Genomic DNA, 15,261 nt, shown 5'->3' with positions numbered 1-15,261 from the left:
AGAAAAGGTTGAGAACCACTGCATTAACTTACTAAAGTCAAAACATATTTTTTTCAACTTTCCAAAATGTTTCCAATAAATATTTAAAATACAAAATATATCATTACTTAGGTATAATAATAATAATAATAATAATAATAATAATAATAATAATAATAATAATAATAATAATAATAATAATAACTCTTCTCGTGAGTAGTTTCAAAATGTAGTATGTGGTGTTGGTTGCAGAATACCGTAAAAAAAACTGGATGGAATAAATATGTTGCTTTAACGTCCCAGAGTTATGCCCTTTCGACTAAATTAGATGAATGAGTAATAAGAGTGAATAATTGTGAAATGAAACTTTCGTTCTCATCCACTGGAAATCAAACTTATAACCACGTATACGAAAGGCGAACGCGCTAGCCACTAGACGAGCAGTTAGGGCTACTAGAATATCATATCAGAAATTATTGAATAGATAATTTTTTTCTTAATTAATCATTAGTTCATACAAGAATCACTGCATGTTATACATTAAATTTACTTACGAGAAAAAGGTGTAACCACCTAACTATCTATATTTGTAAAAACAAATTAAGTATTTAAAACAGAAAAAAAAATAGCCTTTAATTCGCATCGTCCTTGCATTAGGTTTACGTAATGGTGGCTAAAATGGTGTACGTGTTGCATGGGTAATAGTTCAATTTCAGACCAATGCTATTTTTTGTGTTTACTACTAGTGATACTAGTAAAAAAAAAAAAAGTAAATCACGTTTTATAATGTATTTACTTCCTAGTAGGTAATGACAGTGCTTTATGCTCGAACAGCTCCGTACATGATTTTTTAATGCAAACTCTTCCGGGTTTATTTTTTAAAATCTAGAATTATATATATCCTACAATCTTTTTGTATTTTGTCCCAAATAGAACACTCAATAATCAATAGTCTTTTCTGTATATTTCTCATAATATGGCAAAAAAAAAAAAAAAAAAAACTTCAAGTCCAACTTGATTTATTTTGTTTTCGGTAGTTAGTTTCTTTCATGATTGAGTTACTTGTAGATAAATAAAATTTTCTGATGAAGTTACATTTTTTGGATTCCTGATCTTTTTTCAATAATTAACGAATTTTCAACACATTTAAAGTTTAATTAATATTTATTTTCAAGCTGTATAATAACTGCGAATTTTGACTTTCCAGTATGCTAATATTTTCAGTTAGGTTGGAGTCAAGATTATTCAACATAAACCGGACCTGATAATTGTTTGATACTCTCATATGCCTGGAAAAGGTGTAATATCTAATCAGTTAATTTTGTTTTACCTCATCATCGGCGTTATTATCATAATGAATCTGCTAGTGTTGACAAGTCACTCCACGCGCAACGTAATGTCATACTTTTTTTTTATTTATTTCGTTTTCCTTCCGACATTTTCCACACATCCTTCAAAATACAATTTATTCTAAATCAACCCTAACAAGGTTTTCTCTCTCTCCCTTTTTTTAATTGTACAAAACCAAAAGCTGCGGGTCCACAAAAACACCCCGTGTTTTTAATTCGTTATAAAACGAAAACCTTTCGGAATTTCCAGTTCTTTTTTTGCCTAAAATTATATCAACTCATGAAGTTTCAAGTGGTGTTATGTTCATTACAGGCACTGGATGTGGACCCCACGTGTTACGCAGCGAACATCTATTCGATAAGTCTTCATGTTTAAACTTCTGCACTAATTGCAGTTAATAGGGATGAAAGTGCAAGCGTTTGTTTAACACTTTGCTAACCGTGCTTCTTGAGATTTGTAGTTCTTGGGTAGCTCTGTGCATAGATTTATTTGGACTCCGCACAAAGTTTTCTTTCACGCGACCAACAAGTTGCTGTGGCACTAAGTGGTTGGCCGGAATTCTCTTTTCATTTGTCACAGATGCGCCCTGCTTCTACGAAATCGTTGTACCAAATAGGCTTGAATTGACTTGTTCAAAGGTGGTTTCACATTGATTATGCTCCTGATGTTCCACAGACACAACACTCTTTGTTGAGTGAAATTCCAAAGTACGTCAGCTGCGTTGCTGTTTGGCGAACGCCATCTTGAATTTAATGACCTCTAGTGGAACAAGGAGTGAATGTTAGAACCTGTAGAGAAGAAACAAAAATGTTTTGAGTTAATGTATTTCCTGACATCTTATTTACGAAGATGTTGCAGAAAGTTTTAGTTTTATAATCAATCGAAAGCGCGGAGTGTTTTTGTGGACGTGCTGTATCGTAGCTGTAGACTAATGTGTTTCCATCTTCTTTTATATTGTCCAACAATTCCTCAATATTTTCTCGCTCTGTCCAATTGATTATTCCCGTCCTATACACATTTCAAATCCTTTCAGTCGCTTTTTTCTTACTTTTGTATTGTATCGTTTTTGTGTTAAAATACAATACTCGATATGACACATTTGACTAATCTGTGTCATAACTATTTATTTAAAGAAACACGAAACTAAAGAGATATATCAGTAGCCAGGGAAGGGGTAGAACGGGCAGTATTCACCTAAATTGTTATTCCCCTGTAAACAGAACGTTGTAGAAAATTTTGAAATTTCCTCAAAACTAGACATGAAATTATAGCAATTTTAGTACCAAATTAAATCAATTTATCGCATTTTACTAGTTTTTACGTAAAATGATATACTTTTTTGCAATATACAACAAACATAATAGTTTTAAAAATTGTGTAATTGAATTGATTTATATAATTATTTTTCAATATTTGTATATTAATGATAAACTATTGCAGTCTTCTACTCGTATATCGTAATATTTATCAGTATAATATATCGTTGGAAAAGAAGTTACAGCTCTGTTCCAGATGCGTAAATAAGTAAACAGTTTTGTGGTGTTTGATGTATTTTACATTTATCCCTTAGCATTAGAGGAGGTAAGCACAACAGTGGTCTAACCCACATTTTTAAAAATGGAGAAAAATCAAGTTAAACACTTGTGGTTTTTTGTACAATCGATGCATGTACAGTCTGCAGAAAAAAAAACCCTGCAACATGAGCATGTAAGTTTATTGTGAAACTACGCCTACAGCCCAGGGAATCAACATAATGTCTAAGTGGAACGAATTATGCCAAGAGAAACTTCGGCGTCGTCCCCTGCACACTTATTTTGGAGCAAAAGACTTCGTCGTTTCCAAATAAACTTACTTGCTGATGTTGCAAGTTTTTTTTTTTTCAGCGGACTGTACAATGTGTGACACATACAACCCCTTGTGGTTACTTTTAGTATATTGTACAAAAAGCACATTTAACTTTAACTTGATTTTTCACCTTCATTACCCCCCTCATTTACTTCTGCTAAGAAAATGGGCTGGATACAAGACTGGAAAGTGAGAGCTGCTGAACGATTTTAAATTCCAAACAAAACTGACTTTTATGGAAAAAGTTTATAGGTAATTTCATTGCTGGCTGAGTAATGACAACAAACCAATATGAACGTTTTTACGTTCTACAGGAAGTTGGATCACCTCCAACCATGTATACCAAAGGGAATCTGGAATTACTGAAACACAACCAACATCAATACATATTAAGAATCTTGTGTGTTACGTCATAAATTGTATCTACCATTAGGAAATTCAAAAACTATGTTATTATTTACTCAACTCCTATGTTCGATTCAGCCTTGCAGTCTAATGGAATTAAAGTTATGTAACTGTCGGGCTTTGTAGAGGAAGTGAGCATGCTGGTGGCTCAACGGAAGTAAAAAAAATATCCGTGAGAAGCCACACAATAAGTGGGTGCGGTTCATCATCCTCTGTTACAAATTCGATTTCAATTTTCAAGAACGAAGGTAATTATTTGTATTGTCCAGCAATGTTCCATTGATAGAGTTTTAACCTTGTGAGCAAGGGCAAGGTCAATTATGTTAAGGCATCGTTTGTTAACTACCTCCATATTACTGTAAGCAAGAGAGATTCTAGCCACAGGCAATAAAAGTTCAGAGAATTAAGTTTTACAGAAATTTAAAATCACGGCGAGAGGGACTAGTGGGAGGTTTTTGACGCAGAAGAAGAAGAAGAACGTTGTTTAGAATCAGCAGCCATACTGTAGATAATGTCATATATGATCTTAGCCAAGCATGTCACTCGCTTGCGTAATTCTACAGCAGTTCTTTCTAACCTGAGTGCCGAGAAAACTTACGATGGAATAGCAAACTACTGACAGAAATAAACAGGGAACTTATGAATAAAGCATCATTTGTAATGACCATTTACATTGTAACTTTAGCTATTTTATAGAGATATGATACATGTTTGACAGTTTGTATTTGTCATGAGAAGGAGGAAGCGTAAAGTATGCAGGGTTTATGAAAATGGCGACAGTTAAATAAGGTTCTACACAGTGGCGTAGCACACTTTTGCGGGCCCCCCCGCAAAGGATAGAGAAGGGGCCCTAGTTGTAAAGCCGACAGAAGTAAGGTCGAAGTTCTACTTCTTTAAACCTTTATTCATCGCAAGATTTCGGGGCCCCCTATACCTCGGGGCCCCCCCGCACTGCGGGGGTTGCGGGGGCAGCTGCTACGCCACTGGTTCTACAGAAAGTCTTGTTCAGCACTATATTTATCTATACATTCCTAAGCACTATTTATTGCTTTTACTTAATTATTTTTAAAAGAATGAGTTCGCATCGCACGTTCGTAAATATGAGTAATAGGATAAGTCAGGAGAAGTTCGCCACCAAAATGCCATTTTTTTGGTCTTCTAAACGAATAAGGGAAGAAGGACCAAATTTATACTATACATAAAGTGGTAATTGTAGACTATGAGGAAAATAAGCACTGTGTAACTCATGCCGTAATATTAAAAATGTGAAAATAAGGAAAAGTGGCGAACTTCCCATCACATGCTGGGAAAATCGCCATATAACGTATATATCATGCAGGGCCGGACTAAGGGGGCTTAGGGTGGCTATGGCTCCGGGCCTCCAGGTCTACGGGGTCCTCCATTCTGATCAAAATCTCAACTGGCTGTCTGAAAAATCATACAAGCTACAATTATCATCATGAGATAAAATTTGACCAAAAATGTGAAACATATTTGATTAACTTTCCTATACTGTACTTTCAAAGAAATGTATTAGGCGAAGTCAGCAGGGGCCACATATTTTTCCTAGCCCCGGGCCTCCAGATGGGTTAACCCCTGGCCTCCTGATATAATTTTATTGTCACTTTGAGTGTATGTATGCCTATGTACAAAAACACATGCCAAAGACAACAAACCGTAAAAGAGCCAGAATTACCATAATAGATAAAAAACTACTGAAAAATACAATACAAGCTTGTATAATTACCATGTTTCAAAGAATGCAATTGAAACATATTACAAAGATAAGCGTAGATCTACAAATGTATACGACCTTAAGAAAAATTCGTTAATCAGATTCTGAATCGGAACCATTATCACACATTGTGCACAAACCACACCGTTTTATTGAACCTTTGTCGTAGTTTCGCATGAGCATTGGTACCAATCCACATTTTTACCTTTAGGTTTGAAGTAATCGTTTTCCCGGTCACCACAAAATGTTGACTTGATCCTTTTAGATTTCTCACTTTCTTCTGGATTCCATAACATCCTGGTTGCTGAGAAGCCACTGCACTTTGGTTTCTATCTTAATATTGTTCACTCTTTGAAGTTGTAGGCCTACTGTCGGAGTCCAGTTTCCCCAAACCTTGCTCGTTGCTGGATTTTGTCGAGTACACATATTCTTCCGAGTTAAAAGAACAGCAGACGAATTTCTGGACTTCCACATTCGCCACATTATAAGTTACTCTGGCGAACTTACCTGCAAATCCATAGCCAAAAGAAAACAACGTTTGTTTACTTGTATGTTTTCCAAAAAACAAACAAACAACAACAAAAAAATCACAATAACATTGCAGTTTACAGTTACGATATCAATAATTACAGGACTGAATATAATTCTTACCTTACAGAAAAATGAGAATCTCCAAAGTACTACTGTAATTCTGTGCCTTTCTTTGTCGTCCATTTCGACGTAACTGCGCATTAAAAACTTTACTACTTGCTTGAAAATTTGCTCACCACATGGCAGATGTCAGTGCAAACAAGCCATGTGTTACTTTATTTTTTAGTGACATAAGTAGGTGTTTCAAGCCCATATTTTTTATTTGTGATTACAAAACAACTATTACAGCAAGTTTCCCAGCGTGGCGAACATCTCTTCATTTACCCTAATAGTGCAGTAAATGAAGCTCAAATTTTAATGAAGAAAGGAACAAATTAGTAACAAGTTGAAAATTGGTACAGATGTTGGGAATGATGTTCTAAACAACATACTAAAAGTCCCCTGAAATCCCAGGTGACCTTCGAAGCCATATTGGAAAATGGTGGCTGGAAGTATCAAATTAACAATACCCAGATAAAAATAGCAATATCTTCGCTATGGTTGTACATAAAGAGATACACTTAGTGTCGTTCTATAGAACATAGATAACACAATATTTTTTAAAGAGAAACAAATTTTTCATAAAACGCATACTTTTACAAATATTTAGCTCTAAATTCCCAAATTCCGAAAACTACCGTCAAACTGATTTACAATTTTATTGCACTTAGGAAGTAAACATTAACAAGTTAAAATTTGACATTGATGTTAATAAAGATTATTTAAATTATATACTAAAATCCCACAACTTCTTCGTTCGCCATATTGGAAAATGTCAAAATGTCCGAAGTAATTGAAAGATAATATTTTAAGTGAAATACAAAATCTGGACTGGGCTAAATATTTGAGAAACTGTAAATGTAGTCGATCCGAAGTCAATTGGGATCAATGTTGGTGCAAAGAGGGAAACATTATGACTGTTTAAGGTTATCCTCCGCCATCTTGATGACCGCCATCTTGGAATCAACTTGTTTATTTTAAATGCCAACATGGTCGTGTGACATATTAAACAACATCCTCGTTCGATGAGAAACCCAATGGTAAGATTATTTTTCCAAAACCTGCATCAGTTTTGAAGTTGTGAATAGATTTAAGATATGTTATATGTGAAATGCTGTGAAATGTGCTGTGCGAAGTTTCGAATTTAAAAATAAAGTAAAAAACAAGCTTTGTAACATCTCACATTACGTATTCTTTAATAACCAGGAAAAGAGAGAGCTAACACACATGAGACAATTACAATCACATGACATGTTCAGCATGCCCACCGTTCTGTTCTATGCATATCCTTAACCGTGAGACCCAGTGCTTGTGCATTCTGCGAAGCATAGTTGGTGATATTTGTTCACAGGCCGTAATGATTCTCTTTTTCAGGTAGAACAATGTCAATAATTTTACACTTTTAGAGAATAGCTTTAAGTGTCTTTAAAGATAGAAATCCAAAGGAGGTAGTTCGGGGGACTTTGCTATCCACTCATCTGGTCCATGTCGACCTATCCAACAACCGGGAAAGTGTTCATTGATCCATCGATTACATTACCACCATAATGCGGCGATATTGACGAAATCACCCTTGCTCTTCCAACAAAAGTGGCATAACAGTGTTTTCAAGCATATCTTCATATTGTGCAGCATCCCAGGTCCCATCAATGAAAACAGGTCCAATAAGTTTTCGCCCCATATTACACACCTCACCATTACCTTACCTGCATCTTGCATCTTTGATGCATCTATCCAATTAAGATTTGTATTAGCCCAGTATCGGACAGTTTGGTTGTTAATCTCACCTGTTACATAGAAATTTGCATCATTACTAAAAACAATGTTATGAGGAAACACTGGGTCACGAGCTATCTGGTCCAACGCCTACTCACAAAACTCCATTGGTCTATCTAAATCATCCACTGGCAGTATTTGTTTCACCTTTAATTTTTAAGGATGCCACTTTTACCTTTTTAATGTTCTTTGAACACTTTTGACACTAACATTATGTTCACTTGATAGTCGTCGCACACTCTTCGTAGGACTTTTCACCAATAAACCCCAACACAGCTGCTCATGTGTCTGGAGCAGTTGCATTTCGTGGTCGTCCTGATGAGGTAAATCATCAACATTTCCCTTTGCCATGAATTTGCGGATTAGTTTTCGTATAGCACTGTCACCGGCTCGCGATTAGGATGTCGCTCTTTGAAGACGGATGTTATTGCTGAACTGCATCATCCAGCCAAAAGGAAAATTTCGATTCTTTCCTCTTGAGTTAGCATCCTGTCCTACCTACAAGAAAAAAGAAAAAGAGACAGTCGGTTCCCGTCTATACAATGTTCCACACATAACAAAATTTAAGTCTAAATGATAACATATTTTAGCCTAAATCAATTTACAACTTCAAAACCATTGCAGATTTTGAAAAAAAAAAAAGCTTTACCATAGGATTTCTCGGTATTGGGCAAATGCTCGGTACAGGGCTAATAAAAATTTTTAATTAGATAGATGCATCAAAGATGCAAGATGCAGGTAAGGTATTCTAATGGTGAGGTGTGTAACATGGGGAAAAATTTATTGGACCGGTTTTCATTGATGGGACCTGGGATGCTGCACAATATGAAGATATGCTTGAAAACACTGTTATGCCACTTTTGTTGGAAGAGCAAGGATGATTTCGTTAATATTGGCAACAAGATGGGGAACCGCCTCATTATGGTGGTAATGTAATCGATGGATCAATGAACACTTTCCCGGTTGTTGGATAGGTCGACATGGACCAGTTGAGTTTCCAGCAAGGTCCCCCGACTTACCTCCTTTGGATTTCTGTCTTTAGGGACACTTTAAAGCTATTGTCTAAAAGTGTAAAATTATTGACATTGGCTACCTGAAAAGGAGAATCATTACGGAGTGTGAACAAATATCGCCAACTATGCTTCGCAGAGTGCACAAGCACTGGGTCTCACGATTAAGGATATGCATAGAACAGAACGGTGGGCATGCTGAACATGTCATGTGATTGTAATTGTCTCATGTGTGTTAGCTCTCTCTTTTCCTGGTTATTAAAGAATACGTAATGTGAGATGTTACAAAGCTTGTTTTTTACTTTATTTTTAAATTCGAAACTTCGCATAGCACATTTCACAGCATTTCACATATAACATATCTTAAATCTATTCACAACTTCAAAACTGATACAGGTTTTGGAAAAAATAACCTTACCATTGGGTTTTTCTTCGAACGAGGATGTTGTTTAATATGTCACACGACCATGTTGGCATTTAAAATAAACAAGTTGATTCCAAGATGGCGGTCACCAAGATGGCAGAGGACAACCTTAAACAGTCATAATGTTCCCCTCTTTGCACCAACATTGATCCCAATTGGCTTCGGATCGACTACATTTACAGTTTCTCAAATATTTAGCCCAGTCCAGATTTTGTATTTCACTTAACAAAATATTATCTTTCAATTACTTCGGACATTTTGACATTTTCCAATATGGCGAACGAAGAAGTTGTGGGATTTTAGTATATAATTTAAATAATCTTTATCAACATCAATGTCAAATTTTAACTTGTTAATGTTTACTTCCTAAGTGCAATAAAATTGTAAATCAGTTTGACGGTAGTTTTCGGAATTTGGGAATTTAGAGCTAAATATTTGTAAAAGTATGCGTTTTATGAAAAATTGTTTCTCTTTAAAAAATATTGTTATCATCTATGTTCTATGGAACGACACTAAGTGTATCTCTTTATGTTCAACCATAGCGAAGATATTGCTATTTTTATCTGGGTATTGCTCATTTGATACTTCCAGCCACCATTTTCCAATATGGCTTCGAAGGTCACCTGGGATTTCAGGGGACTTTTAGTATGTTGTTTAGAACATCATTCCCAACATCTGTACCAATTTTCAACTTGTTACTAATTTGTTCTTTACTTTTTGCTAATTTGACTGCACTATAATAACAACAACGTTAGAGCCAAACCCACATTGTTTATAACCACGCAAAGTGTTCCTGTATTTGTGACCATTAACATTTTTCTGACTAAATTAGAACAATTATTTTGTTTGAATTTTTGGAATAATGAATAGTCAAAGAATATATTGTCCAAATGTTTGAATATGAACAATCAAAAACTAACGCATATTTTGCATGATGAGTAAATCTAGTTTCTCCGTTTTTGAGAGAAAATCTTACAACTTTCTATTGATTCTATCTACCCATATAAATAAAACATGAATGTAACGATATTTTTCGGCTAACCTTTCCTAGACTGCTGTACTGATTTTGATGATTTTTGGTACCTAAATGGATATGACCTAATTTAGCTATTCATTATACTAGTTTTCCCGAGAAGGTTCCCTAGAGGGGAAAAAATGCCCCTACCAATGACATTCCAATGTTCACGTATGGGAAAAACAGTTTAACAACAATAAGTTCATTTTTGTTCATTTGAATTGCTTACTATCTATTGAATTGTGTATGCATGATGATGCATGATGCGTATTTTTGAGATGAGCTTTTGTACTGTATTTGCATCCAAATATTCACATAATTCCATTGAGTTACGTTTTTCACCCACAGATGGCTGTACGGAGTTCACAAACGAGACAACGCAGAGAAAGACAAAACGATTATAGCGCCGACTGGCTTCGGAGGATTTAAGAAGAAAATCTTCCCTGCGGATATAGTGAGTGGCGATGCAAAATCAACAGTGAAGGCTATCAGTTTTATGAAAACGTATGACAACGCTGGCTTCACTCTAGAAGATCCATAAATAATTGGCATATTGCATGGACTACGGAGACGGAAGTGAGCGTCTATTGTTTTGGCACTCCCAATCTTATGGAAGAACATACGATTTTAACTTTTTATTCATTTTTTTAAAAAACAAGTACTGTACATTGGTTATTTTAATTTTTTTAAAATTATTTTGTATGAAATAATTAATGTCGTATACGGCACTCATTCCTTCCTCTTCTGCTGAAATGAAATAGGGACGTGTTCATAGGCGCCGACTATGTGGGTGCTCCGGGCCTCAAGCCCCCATTGGAGGTATTTAATGGGTGTTGAGCACCCATTGATTTTTTTTTTTTTTAAGTTCAAATTAACTTCAAAAATACACTTTCATGCGGTGAATAATATAAAGAAACTATAGTGCATGTGATCCCAGGTTAAATTTTTAGATAGGGATGTATATGTGATGAATAATAATTTATCAATACCTATTTTAGACTCTTCAGGTTTACGGCATATCGAGAATCGAGTGATATAACATTACAACGATAATAATAATAATCCGTGAGTGTAATTTTGTATAATTATTTCTTTAAAGAACTTGGTGTTTGATATTGTTAATTTATGTTTTTAAAAATGTAAAATGCTTTACGTAAATTACAAGCCAGTTGAATCATTTTCTATTTTCACTCAAATTATTCTCAAATGTTCTCAAGATTTGACTGTAATCAATATTATTTTAATAATTTTCTGTCTCCTCATTTTGACCACTATTGCTAAACACATTTGAAATTCACAAACAAAATCCTAACGTTTAGTAATTTTGTTCAATATAAAGTTTAGGAAATCGTGCTGAATTAAATTAAAATAAAATTAAAAAGAAATTTGCCCTTACAATTTAAAAATAATTTCACGGGTTTGTTTTATTTCAGCAGGTCTTAATAATCTTTCTCGACTCTCAAGAAAAATTTGGAAACTACTGGCCTATTAGATCTACTAAAAACAAACAAACAAACAAACAAAAGACACTAGTGCTGAAGCTTGAGCACCCATTGAGAAACTTAAAAGCTATGGACGTGCTTCTTTTTTCTTTATTATACGTCCCGCAATAGGCGTATCTAAATAATTGCAATTTTTAGTTAACACCGGTACCTTATATGATTTTATGAGATCTGTCAATTGCTGTAAGAATCATAGGTGGCGGAGGTTTTGTTCCTGATATATCGAGTTGATGATGAGAGGGCAGATCTCAAGGTGGAAGCAGATTTGTCTCATCAAGAAAAGGTATTAAATTCAGATAATAAAAATAACGAAATCTGAGATATGCCTATGAGTTATTCCAGTGAGGAATTATGCTCCGAGGCTAAGGTGGACGGTAATGATGATAAAGAATAAAATGTTGGAGTGAGGAAAGTGGGGCAAACTTAAAGACTCCGAGAAAACCCAATCACACGGTGTTTGTCCCCACAAAGCTACTTGACGGGAGCTTGTATCGAACAAGGACCCCCAAGTAATAGAGGTGAACGCTCTACACCTGAGCCTCCGCGCCCCCGGACGTGGTTCATTTTTCTAAAGGAATATGAATTCAAAGTTTCTGTTCCTTTCTATACCCTTTACAATGATGCTATGAATACATTAAATTTATTTTAAAAGTTTGTTGAAAACTGTTCCAAACAGTGTGTTTATTTTAAAATCCAAATATAAAAGGTTTTTATACATATTATGGCTGGGAACACAACTTCTGCTACAAAAGATAACGAGATATAATATATGGCTATATTAAATCTTAAATTATTTCCCTGTTGATAGTAGAAAGTAGTTTAAAAAAATATGATGAGCAGCCAGCTTTGGTGGATTGAGGGAAATTTCCGTAACATAGGACAATTTGGTAACCTTTTCAATCATATAGGGAAGAAGGGAATTTTTAGGCCAAAATACTTAAATCCGGGGAAATATTCGGAGTTACAGATGAAGTTTGATGGCTATATTTTCCCTCTACCTTCTAAACATAAACCTACAGAGCCCTTCAGTTTCCTTCGAATTTGTTTTTGAGGTGCTGGCAAACGACTGAGTCCCGTGTCCTCATTCTCCTGGTACTACTCTGGTGAAAGATGGCGATATTAGAAAGGGATCAGATCACAGAGCTTCCTTAAAGCCATAAGTCACTCTCTTGTTCAAATTCAATGCTCTCTTTCATGTGCTAAAAGACCACCATTTAAAACTAGGAAAAAATTTACTTAGAAAGGGAAATTGTTGTTTCGTTGGTTACAGATTTATCCCAGAAAATCTACAGATACTCTGCGTAACCAGATTTTTCTGAACATCACCCAACAAAACCATTTCATTTTTTTCTCTGTCTTTCTTTTTCGAATTTTATGTAATAGGGTATACACGTGTAGGCTTACTTCTGATTTACATAGGTATGATCCGAAGTATTAGTTTAGATTTACAATTATGTATACTGCACATGTTGGTAAGCATTCATCTTTCTTTAAAAAAGAAGGAAAAAATGATAATGAAATTATTTTATTTTGTACATCATCAGGAAGGAAACGCGTTTCTTTTGCGGAGAAAGAACTCAAATGGAATGAAGTTCTTTTCAGAAAAGAACCTTTCCATCATTGTTGTATACATGGATGAAATAATTGCACTCAATACCTCGGTTACAAAGGCAAAAGTGAGTAATATCGATACAGGGTTAAATAGATTCAACACTTACTTAAAAAAAAAAAGAATAATGTGCAGGGTGATTTTTTTTTTAAACTCACGGATTTCATTTGGTTCTAGAATTTCTAACTGAAGTCCGATTTTCATGTAGTTTGTGGCAAATGATCAAGGATGGGAGATTTATGGGACTGTGTTTACGGTTTAAAATCATATTAGCAAAGCCCCTCCCGAAACAAAATCGTAAATACGCCACTGCTTCTGAGTGAAACAGGGAAGCATCTAACCCCGTATGCGGGTGTGTGGAAGATGTCAGTTGTCGACTCCTCAGGGGAAAGAAACCGGTTATCGCTATTCATCATATGATTTATAGCTGTTACCACTAACACTTAATTTGTATTTTCACTAACTCTTAATTTACAATCTGCAATTTAGCTACAAAACTCCAAAACCTCATTCCAATTCTAAGGTACACTGGCAAAAATTTGCTGTTTTTCTTGAGGAGTGGTCGATATTACCCCGGATGATTTTAAACCAGTAATCACAGTCCTATCAATCTCCCATCCTTCCTTGATCATTTGCCATAAACCACACAAAAATCGGACTTCAGTTAGAAATTCTAGACCCAAATGAAATCCGTGAGTTTAAAAAAGTCACCCTGTAGTTATTAATGTTTTTGCCCTTCCTTTAAATCTGGAAATCTTTACAAAAACTCCCTTTAGGAGAAACGTTAAAATGGTTGATAAAGTGAACTCAAATGCCTATTAAGTACGTGATTATGAAATATTAAAATGTATATTTTTGATACTATGGTGCTATACAAGAAGATACGACTATTTATCTTTTGTAAATAAATAGTTTTCGTAAGATTTCAAATAGGATTTTGATATAAGTAATATTATGAGAAAGAGGGAAAGGTGTAAATGTAGTACAATTGTCACAAAAAAATTCATGCCTGCTCCTTAAATTTTCTATTGACAAATCTTTAGAACTTCTTAGGAAAATCTGAATATATTTTTCTTCGTGTATCTCTGTTATCCGAAACCGTGTTAGAATTCAGTCCTAAGTTTTGGACATACGAAAATATTAAGAGAGAGGAAGAACTTTTGCTGGCTATTGTAACCATTACGATTAAGCAATACTTAAATATAATTCTTGTAATATTACATGAAATCTTTGAAACTGGTACGTAAACGTATTTATATTTTCATCTGGACATTTCCCGTAATAGAAACATTGCATGGACTCTAACATTTCCTCTTCGTTATTTTTATGAGAATAAACTTCTGAGCATGTCTTAAAGTGTCCGATCACTGAAAAGTACAATTGTCAAGGTAATTATTGCTATCGTACACATCTATCAGGTCTTGTTACGCCGAAATATGTAGGTTTGTGCTCTACGTGCTAATGCTTCTTCGTACACTGCATTTCAATAATCTATTAGCGCATGAAGAGGAAAACTAAACTCACAGTTTGTAAATTTTGTTGAACTTAATTTTTTAAGAAGATACACTTTTCTCTTTGAAATGCAAGGATTATATTATATAAAACTTATATAGAATCTCATAGTTGATCTATGTGGTTTATTTGTTATATGTATATACAATGTATTAGAAGAAATAAATTATGGAAAGTTTGTAAATAGTATGGGCTTATTTTTCAGTTTTACTTCAGAACCCTTCCTTTTTTTTTAATTAATTCATAGAGGTGAAGTGGTAGTCGTTACCGTATACGTTAAACCATTGACAGAAGACGAAGATAATTATGAACAGGCACGAATAAATATAAGCATAAACGATTTCTTATCTTTCCAGCAGGTTCTTTGATTGAGGAATTTTATTAAGATTTTGTTCAAAATTACAACTAAAAAGTATGGCCGGCTCTATGTATGCAACAAGTACATTTGCAAGGGGCATCCAAATCTGTC

At 34.6% G+C, this 15,261-nt stretch overlaps 1 protein-coding gene across 1 annotated transcript in view; it reads left to right on the top strand.

Moving 5' to 3' along the window:
* The window catches only part of LOC145678566 (putative peptidoglycan muropeptide transporter SLC46), a 147,180-nt gene extending 132,208 nt beyond the window's left edge, over nucleotides 1-14,972 (top strand). The window contains exon 6 of the mRNA XM_081748868.1: nucleotides 10,518-14,972. Within this exon, the coding sequence (XP_081604994.1) occupies nucleotides 10,518-10,710 (193 nt within the window). The 3' untranslated portion in view covers nucleotides 10,711-14,972. The remainder of the gene's footprint in view (nucleotides 1-10,517) is intronic.
* Nucleotides 14,973-15,261: the final 289 nt, after the last annotated feature.

This window comes from Thermobia domestica, chromosome 2 (genome assembly GCF_964235325.1).
Source record: "Thermobia domestica chromosome 2, izTheDome1.hap1.1, whole genome shotgun sequence".
NCBI classification, from domain to species: Eukaryota; Metazoa; Arthropoda; class Insecta; order Zygentoma; family Lepismatidae; genus Thermobia; species Thermobia domestica.
This window is presented reverse-complemented; position numbering and strand designations above follow the sequence as displayed.